This window comes from Arvicola amphibius, chromosome 3 (assembly GCF_903992535.2).
Source record: "Arvicola amphibius chromosome 3, mArvAmp1.2, whole genome shotgun sequence".
Lineage (NCBI taxonomy): Eukaryota > Metazoa > Chordata > Mammalia > Rodentia > Cricetidae > Arvicola > Arvicola amphibius.
Window position 1 is genome coordinate 95,077,033 of NC_052049.1, and position 9,846 is coordinate 95,086,878.

The 9,846-nt window shown below is 48.4% G+C and overlaps 1 protein-coding gene across 1 annotated transcript; it reads left to right on the forward strand.

Annotated features, from left to right (window-relative positions):
- The first annotated feature begins 2,748 nt into the window (after positions 1-2,748).
- On the forward strand, positions 2,749-9,127 carry B3gat1 (beta-1,3-glucuronyltransferase 1). Its single transcript, XM_038323802.1, has 4 exons — positions 2,749-2,890; positions 7,016-7,524; positions 8,170-8,466; positions 9,041-9,127. The coding sequence occupies exons 1-4, from the start codon at positions 2,779-2,781 to the stop codon at positions 9,125-9,127; spliced, it is 1,005 nt and encodes a 334-aa protein (XP_038179730.1). The 5' UTR covers positions 2,749-2,778.
- The last annotated feature ends 719 nt before the right edge of the window (positions 9,128-9,846 follow it).

The following is a 9,846-nucleotide window of genomic DNA, read 5'->3' on the forward strand; positions in this document are numbered from 1 at the left end:
CTGGCCTCCTGCCCACACCCAGGCACCATTGCCAATAGACTCAGCCCCTGCTGGCCAGATGGTATTCTCCAAGTCTGGGGGCACTCTCTGCTCTACTTAATAACGGCCTGGTAATTAGCTCCACGATTTTGCCACTATGCTTATAATAGCCTCCATTAAAGTTATGGGGTTTTCGAGCTGTAATGGCTTCCAGAGTAATTAATGCACAACTGGGTTTATTGCTAAGCTTATTTTTAGAGCTTGTCTCTCTGTCTCCTCTCCCTTTTCTTGCATAGATTTTTTGTTTCCCAAAAATATGTTATGGACTCAGACACTCCTATGCCCCCTGCTTCATGCCCATGGTCTTCTCATTGTCCTTTCCTGTTCCTTCCTCCTGCTACAGCATCCAGCAGATACAGGAACTCACAGTTCAAGGGGCTATGATGAAGAAAGGTGGTTCTTAGGCCAGTGTTTATCCAAGCAACAGCCTAGAGCCACGTGGCCTTGATGTAAGTCTGGCTCCATCATTTTATCTCTGACCAGGGAAGCCAGCTGCAAATAGAGACGCATGGGTACCTGCCTCTCGGGAGAGCCGAGTGCAGCCCAGAGAAGAAGTGTAAACACTGCCATTTCTCTCTGTCGCTGGACACCACAAATGCTGTAGGAAAGCTGGTTGTCATGAGCTGTGGCACAGGCACATACAAGAGAAGCTGGGCCAGCCACAGGTCTAAGAAGCTGCCCAGAAGAAGAGGTGTGGATGCAGGAAAGCAAGCACCCACACAGACCAGTGCTCACCTCCTTTCTTCTGCTTTTTCCTAACCTGAACTCAGAACCTTCACCAGCTCCAGGCTCATTTGAAAACCAGACATTTCTGAAGCCCCGGCCAAATCTGGCCTCCCTGTGTTGACCCTGTTGTCTGTTCCTATAAGAGGATAACCGAGACCTGGCTGCTTATAAAGGAAAGGAGTTTTTTGCTCTGTGGTTCCGGAGAATGAAGTGCAAGAGCCTGGTCTTGTGAGGACCATCTGCTGCTCAGAGAGGACGGCAGAAGGTTGAGTAGACAGCCGTGGAAGAGAGGAGGCATGAGTGGTGTCTCTGCTTTAGAACAACTTGTTCTCGAAAAAGTGAGAAGGCCATTAATCCCTCTTAATTACATAATCAGCTCTTATAGGCCTCACTTCCCAACACTGCTTCAGAAGGGAGAGACTGCATCCACAGGGAGCTGCAGGAAATGCTGCACCTAGCTCAGCATTGGCTTCTTCCTGGGTGCCTCGCCATTGGCTTCTAATGTGGCATTTAACCCTCTGGTCTCATTGCCTAAGGAATGGGGCAGTGGGCAGCTAACACTAATTCTGGAAGCTGTGAGCCTTTCATGAGAAGGACTGGGTATGGGATGCTGGCTCGTCCAGGGTGGTACTCTTAAGTAGAAAGCAAAACTTGGTCTCCCAGAAGACACTAGGGCTAGGAGAGAAGACATGAGAAAGAAAATAAAGGCACACAATTTCCAAAACTGGGTCACAAAATGTTCTAGTTGGTCATAACTCTCAAGCGTGGCAGGGACTAAGAACACATGTGGGCCTGGTGGGGCAGACAATATGGCCTCAGAGATGGCTGTCAGGGTGACTATCTACCATGGAGTGATGGACTTCGGCATGATGAGGGCCGGCCGGGTGATAAGGGCTCTACCAAGGAAGGAAAGGATGTGAGCTGAGAGCTGCTACACTCATTCTCCTGTCACAGAGGAGAACAAGTTCCCAAAGAAGTGTCTCCTGGCAGATTCTCTGCAGAATCCGTTGTAAATTCCACTGGGTGACTCTACAGCAAGGGTCTTTCATGGGGCTCTCACTGCTGCCATTTTTGCGAGTGTCTCCCTACTACCTGACAGCTTCTCAGAAAACAGCCCTTTCTCCCTGCTGACAGCCAGCTCTGACCTGAGGCTGATTCTGTGAGGAGAAGGTGCTTACAAAAATCCCCTACACACATAAACAGAGGAGCACACGTAGGGCATTTGCGTGATGTCCAATCTAACCGCCTCTGCGTACCCTTGAAGGAGGCCTAAGTATAACAGTGGACCAAAGTTATCAAGGAACCACCTATGCTAATAAGAACATCACAGCAGCCATAGCTGCTGGTACCTTTCTGTCAGGGACCACCCTGAGTGCTTCCTGAGGATTAATTTATTTACTTCTGAGGACAGCTTTGGAAAGTAGGTGACTGATTAATAGGTGAAAATGAGTGCAAACTAACTAGTTGGTGGAACTGTCCAAAGGCCACAGTTAGAATTAAACCAAGGGGCATGTCTCTGAAGTCTGTGTTTTTAGGCACTGTATTCTACTGTTCCTGAACATGTCTGCATGTTAAGGGAAGGATGGAGGCTCATTCACCCAGACAGCTATACAGAAAAAGTTCTGGGGAAGTGGACGCTCGGTTGAAAAACTCTGGATGCTGTGGGTGTAGAGTAGGCCAGTCTCTGTGATCCATGCTCACATCTCTGGTCATTTCCCACTGCTCCTTCTTACAGGTATCAACCTCTGAAGGTTCCTGACCCTGCCCTGGACGACTGCCCCTTCGCAGACTCCCATCAGGCTGAACTCTGCAAACTTGCTTCAGCAATGGGTGGGTGTGAGCGCTGGTGAGAGTGACTGGCCAGTGTTCGGCTTCTGCCTCCTTGTGCCTGGCCGGCCGGCCCAATGCCTGTTCTTTTCTCCTTTGTGCTGCCGACGCTCCTCCGTGGCCACTCCCCCCTGACCTTGCCATCGCCCAGGTAATGAGGAGCTGTGGGTGCAGCCAGCCTTGGAGATGCCGAAGAGACGGGACATCCTTGCGATTGTCCTCATCGTGCTTCCGTGGACACTGCTCATCACCGTCTGGCACCAGAGCAGCCTCGCGCCTCTGCTGGCTGTGCACAAGGGTGAGCCCAACCCCACTCCCACCCTGGCCTGGCTTTGGTAATAAAAACTATCCTGCTATCATTCTTTTGACACCTGGGCCCTGACCTTATCTTGGGGGAATTTTGGCCTTCTAAGACTCCACTGAAAGCCTCCCCTCACCCTCTTTCCCCACCCCACCCCATCCCCCATCTCCCTAAACACATAATTTTAAGTACCTGGGATCTGTTATAATCAAGTATGACACAATTCAGACAGACAGAAAGTCAATGGGCTTGAAAGGCAACTTGTTATTTTCATCTCTCAAGAGGAGTGGGTATACTGTGATCTATGAGGCAGCATGGGGGAGCACTGGGGCTCTGGGTGGGAAAGCAGAGGAGCAAAGCAAGCTAGGACGGAACCTGTAATGTGCTCATTTCAGATAGAGAAAGGCCATATGAACAGCTTATCAGGCTTAGAAATGGATTGTTTGGTCAGATTTTCCTTTTTCGAGACAGGGTACTATTATACAGCTCTGACTGGCCTAGTACTATGCAGTTCAAGACTGGCTTCACACTCCTGGAAACCCTCCTGCCTCACCTTCCCAAGTGTTAAGACTACTAACAAGCATCATCATGGCAGGCTCAAAAGAGGATAGACTGGATGATTTCTGTGGAATTTTGGATGTTAGGATGGGTTCGCTTGCCCTGTATTGCAGTCTTGGGTGATTTAGGCCAGAGGAAGATTGGCCTACAGGTTGTCGGATGTCAGACGTCCACAAAGCTCCGAATTGTCAAAGCAGTATCAAATTTTAAATAATTAAAACAAGCAGGATTGATGTGTATACAGACATGCACACCCAGTCCCAAACTAGGCAAGGATGGGCTGCTCAGCAGGGGTTCCCTTTGAAGAGCTGCATCCCTGCCAGTCCCCCTGTAGTCCTAGTCTATATGGTGGCTTGAGGGAGTGCTTTTGTTTTGACTTTCATTTTGAATTGTTGAGGGGGCAACCCAGGGCTTGCTGCAGAGCAGGTAAGTGCTATAACTAGGTTTGTGCTGCCAAACCTTTCAAGGACAGTACGCCCTTTGCCCCCTTATTCCTGCTTAGGAGATTAACTGGGCAAAGGCCTGAAGAAACAAAGTGTTTTCCCAAGAGCAAGGGGGAAAACTGTGACTAAAACAATGTCCTTCGGGCTATCAGTCCTGAGTCATCTTTTTTACTCACAACCAAATCTCCACCCTCAGACCTTCCTTGCCTCCCACATCAAGCTACCTCTCGTTCAGTCTTACTAAAGCTACCTTCTGCCCCACCTCGCTGGGACAACCTCAGACAGGCAGTTCTCCCATTGCAATGTGCACCATCTTCCCTGGGAGCAAAGAAGACGGTGCCCAAGTTCTTTTCCTAACAGATGGTTGCTCTGTGGCGCAGTGAGTCCTTCATCCTCCCTGAAATTCCTCAGTCTTCTTGCAGCCACCCTATTGCCCTTGCCGGGCGCTCTGGTTCTCTGCATGACGTCATCCCCTGCTCATGACCCTGTTGCCTCCCTTTGGGGCTTCTCAGTTGAGACTCACTTCTATCCTGTGAATACATCATTTCAGAGGGGTTAAAACTACCATATATAAAATGACATAATGTCTGTCGTCCTCTTGGCAGGATGAGGGTCAGAGACATCACACTAACAGCCTTTTAGGATTCAGGGTTGCAAAAGCCCTGAAGTCAGGGGGAAGGGGAGCGTGCAGGCTCTAGCCTAGCCCTATCACATGGAGAACTTCCCCAGGACATAGGCTTCCACCTGTTTAGGAAGATCTGGATAGCAAAGGACTGTACAAATAGTTCTAAATCTTCATCCTCAGCCCCAGTTTCCAAAATAATATTGGCTACTAGATAGATAGATAGATAGATAGATAGATAGATAGATAGATAGATAGATAGACAGATAGATGATAGATAGATGACAGATAGATAGATGATAGATGATAGATAGATAGATAGATAGATAGATAGATAGATAGATAGATAGATGATAGATAGATAGATGATAGATAGATAGATGATAGATAGATAGATAGATAGATAGATAGATAGATAGATGATAGATAGATAGATAGATAGATAGATAGATAGATAGATGATAGATAGATAGATGATAGATAGATAGATAGATAGATAGATAGATGATAGATAGATGATATAGTCTCTTACATCCTGCTCAGAATATCCTGAACATTATCACTTTTTCCTCAACATTGTTTCTTTTCAATTAAACCCCAAAGTTCCCTTTGAAGAGCCACATCCCTGCCAGTCCCCCTATTCCCACCTCACCTCCCCCCACACTCAGCATTGATCTATGGCCTGAGTAACAGACTCCATGTCCCTTGCAACGTTAGCTTGTAAGCAAATCCTAGGAGACAAAAATGGATCACTTGAATTTATCTGTACTGGGCTCCACACTTTGCGAACCTTGTTGTTAATGGCGATGGCAGGACAGTAGGAGAGAAGAAAGGAGCCATGATCCAGGACCCTTTGTGTCTACATTCCAGCCCTTTCTTGTGGCTTGCTCATATCATCCTCACATAAATACATGGAGGCACAGGAAGCAGGCGAGCTAGTGTCCTACATCTACTATATCTACTGTGCTTAGTAGTGGTTCAAGCCCTTGATGTGTGTTGCTACCTACACAGTAACTCCACCAAGCAGATGTTATTAGCATTCGCTAGTATTATTAGTTGCCACTGAAATCAAGGCACCAGAAACTAATAAACTTGTTTTAGAACTTGCAGTTAGTCACTGCAGACGGGCCTGAGCCTGGGTTTCCAAGTCTGCCCTCTGGCCATTAGCATCCCTACTGAGATATGTGTGAGCGGTAGGCACTACACAGTATTTGACTCATGAATCCTTCAAACCCAAAAGTTCAACTTGGAGATCAGGGATTTGATGAAAATGAGAATGCCAATAGCCCTGATTGCTCCTCCTAGGAGGCCTGCCAGATTCCCCAGCCAGGAAAAGGTTCCAGATGTAAGAAAACCTTGGTCCTCAGAGCTGCTCCAACTGGAAACAGGTTACTTTTAAAAAATTAAGGAAGTAATGACTCCCCAACTCCATGTCTGTGAACATGTGGCCAGAGGAGAGGCTTTTGTAGGTATCATTGTCCCTCGTGGTATGCTTGGGATGCAGATGCAAAAATACTTACTGAATGCTTGGACAAGAGAACTGTTCATAGGTCCAGAGAATCAAATTAATTTGTCTATAAAGTACTAATTAGACTGGGTGAAGTGGCCCGTGCCTTTAATCCCAGCACTCAGGAGGCAGAGGCAGCAGATCTCTAAGTTCAAGGCCAGTCTGCTCTACAGAGTGAGTTCTAGGACAGCCAGAGCTATGCAGAGAAACCCTATGTCAAATAAAAACAAACAAAAAGACCAAAGAAAGAAAGAAGAAAATACATAGAGTATTAATTGAGAGGTTGACATCAGACTAATGGGGAAACCTAAATAAGTGTCTGACCAAATAGACTGTCTACACTCAAATGACATTCAGGATTCAAAACTGTATTGGTAACTAGGAGTCAAACCCACTGGAACCAAATTCAGTAGCTAAATGCTATATGCCATGTGCCAACGTCCAAAGAACAACTTGCATAGGACAGAGAAGGAGGTCTCGCCTGACTAGAAGGTTTGTGGGAACCTTAAGTTCCTTTTGAGATCCAGATTGTGCTGCAACCACCCACTCCCACCACTTCCTAGCTTTGTGTCATCCACACCAGAGAACATGGCTGCTCCTCTCTGCTAGATGGTCAGTTTTACCATGCGAGGAAGACACTTTGGAGGTTGAGAGTCAGGGCACTGTCATTTAAAGCCTGATGCAATGAGGAACTGGAGATAGATGGCTGGAAGGTGGCCAGGTGCATCCAAATAGCTACAGGCATGTTACATTTGATGAAGGGGGGTCATTTGTATGTCATCCCAGAAATCCAAACTAGGAAAATTCTCATGAGAGTTCCAGGACCACAGGTTGGAACCTCAGGCAGGTCTGAAGACAGAAGCAGTTCTTCAGAGGGGCAGAGGACAGGACTGTCTTGGAAGGGTGGGTGACTTTGAAGGCCCTGTATCAGAGCCAGGCCAGCGCCCTCGTCCCCTACCCCCTCCCCGCACCGCCTTCTCCCACCTCTGCAGATGAGGGCAGTGACCCCCGGCGTGAGGCACCACCCGGTGCGGACCCTAGGGAGTATTGCATGTCTGACCGAGACATCGTGGAGGTGGTGCGCACAGAGTACGTGTACACGAGGCCGCCACCGTGGTCGGACACGCTGCCCACCATCCACGTGGTGACGCCCACCTACAGTAGACCGGTTCAGAAGGCAGAGCTGACGCGAATGGCCAACACACTACTGCATGTGCCCAACTTGCACTGGCTGGTGGTGGAGGACGCTCCACGCAGGACGCCCCTGACAGCGCGCCTGCTGCGCGACACTGGCCTCAACTACACACACCTGCATGTGGAGACACCCCGCAACTACAAACTGCGAGGTGATGCCCGAGACCCTCGCATCCCACGTGGCACCATGCAGCGCAACCTGGCCCTGCGCTGGCTGCGGGAGACCTTCCCACGGAACTCCACACAGCCAGGCGTAGTGTATTTCGCGGATGATGACAACACCTACAGTCTGGAGCTCTTTGAAGAGGTGCGCTAGGGACCAGAGGAGGGAAGAGTAGTAGGTGGAGCTCAAGAAAACAGAAGGATGTGGGGCCCAGACCAAGATTGGAGCAGAGGGTAGCCCCCATGAGGTGATGCTAAGCCATGCATAGACTCATACAGGAAACCTTAGGTTGGGCTCGTTTCACACTGTGGAGAACCAGGGAAAGACATGCGTAAACCTCAGTACAAGGTAAAGGAACCCAGAGCATTAAAAGGAAGCCTATTGAGGCTTGTAGCTCCCAAACCCTAGTCCTGGCCTTAGAGATTTGTTCCCTGAAAGAGACCTTTCTATGGGATCATTTAATATGGTCACCAGAAACCTCTTGGGTGGACATTTTGAGTGTGCCTGTTAAGTTTTGTGGAGGGAGGCTTGTTTCAGATTTTAAAAGGACAAGATTAAGAGATTTTTGCCATCGGGCCGCATTGAGAAGTTGATCAACATCTTAGCTGAAAGATGTCTTGAATGCCTAGATGAGAGTCCTCTAGGGATTCCCCAAGAGGTCAGGAGCAGCAGGGTCCACAGACAGACTGGGAGGGACCCACACACACCCATTAAGTGATCTACCTCCTATGGGAAAGGGTAGCATTTACATCCTAGACCCCTATCCTGACTCAGGTTCTCACCTTGTAGATGCGCAGCACGAGGAGGGTGTCCGTGTGGCCTGTGGCCTTCGTTGGTGGCCTTCGGTATGAGGCCCCAAGGGTGAATGGGGCAGGGAAGGTGGTTGGCTGGAAGACAGTGTTCGACCCTCACCGGCCATTTGCGATAGACATGGCTGGATTTGCCGTCAATCTGCAGCTCATCTTGCAGCGAAATCAGGCCTACTTTAAACTCCGTGGTGTGAAGGGAGGATACCAGGAAAGCAGCCTCCTTCGAGAACTGGTCACCCTAAATGACCTGGAGCCCAAGGCAGCAAACTGCACCAAGGTAAGTACGACCCTCTTCAGAACTGATGGCTAGTAATGCAAGCACCCCCAGACTTGTAGATCCAGGAGAAAGAGGGGTCTCAAAATAGCTTTGTCTACAGTCCCCATCCAGGATGGTAGCTTATTATAAACTGATAACACTGATAAGCAGAAAGATGGGGAGGGGTTTCTACTGAGAAATTCCAATGATTCACTGGCTCTCCATAGGGGCATCTGTGTTCCATGACCCTGGTTGAGTATGCACATGCATACACTAAGGCAGATGCACATATGCATACATGCACATCTTCAAATATGTACATAGACATTCATACAGATGCCTTCATATGTGTGCATACACAAATACACATATACATACACACATGCATATTGGAAACTCTTGAGATGTGTCTCTTTTCTGTAGTTCTAGAATGAGGGAGTAGATAGAAATAAAGAACAGTTAAAAAAAATCTTGATGGGGCAATGGTGGAAAGAGAGAGGGCAGAAGAAATACTCGCAGGGTTTGGGAGGGAGCCAGGTGCTGGCAGAATGAGCTGGGGATCTGTACCACTTATTTTGTGTCTCTGGCCATGCAGATCCTGGTCTGGCATACACGGACAGAGAAGCCAGTGCTGGTGAATGAGGGGAAGAAAGGCTTCACTGACCCCTCGGTGGAGATCTGAGGATGAGGATGCAGGTAGGAGAGAAGGCCGCCGTGGCCAAGGCACTGCACAAACAGCACCATCCTCCATCTCTTGGGATACATCTCCATCTCTGAGGGCTTTTCCTCTTGGTCCTTAACAGTGGGAGGACAAGACCAATGTGGGCAGAAGCATGGCCAAAGTCCCCTTCCTATTGTGCTCCCAACAACTATTGGCAGGCTTCATGCATACAGCCGGGTCCTTCTGCAAGCATCACCTTCCTTCATTGTTATTGTCATGCTGGCCACGACCGTCCACAGTGGGGGATGTTTTACCCGGTTCGTGGATGACTTTCGGTATAGAGCTCTGGTGAGATCACACTACACCACATCAGTGGTCCTGTGGCCTCCAGTAGTAGGTGAAGGAGCTCACTGAGCAGGAACCCTGGAGCCCACACCACTGCCAGGCTACCACTTTCCTATTTTAGCCTGGTTTCATTTCTCTGTTCCTGGTTTTTCTTACATGTAGAATGGGCTGCTAGGGCACTGAAATTAGTCTGTAGCACATACAGACTATGTATGTAGAGTTCTTAATTTTGATTATTTAAATCCCACTGGGGTAGACCACCACCACATTTACCTACACTTTAGAAGTGACAACGATGTTCAGAAAAGAAGCAAAAAAAAAAGTTACACAGTAGCCCAAGAGATCTAAGTGCTAAGTGACTGACCCGGCAAAGTATTTTCGAGGGTTTTTTTGTG

What these genes read in the sequence shown, in the direction of transcription:
- B3gat1 (XM_038323802.1), top strand. Translation starts at nt 2,779, where the DNA reads ATGCCGAAGAGACGGGACATCCTTGCGATTGTCCTCATCGTGCTTCCG. An exon ending in GTCTGGAGCTCTTTGAAGAG is followed by an intron (nt 7,525 to 8,169) that starts GTGCGCTAGGGA and finishes CTCACCTTGTAG; the next exon opens with ATGCGCAGCACGAGGAGGGT. An exon ending in AGGCAGCAAACTGCACCAAG is followed by an intron (nt 8,467 to 9,040) that starts GTAAGTACGACC and finishes CTGGCCATGCAG; the next exon opens with ATCCTGGTCTGGCATACACG.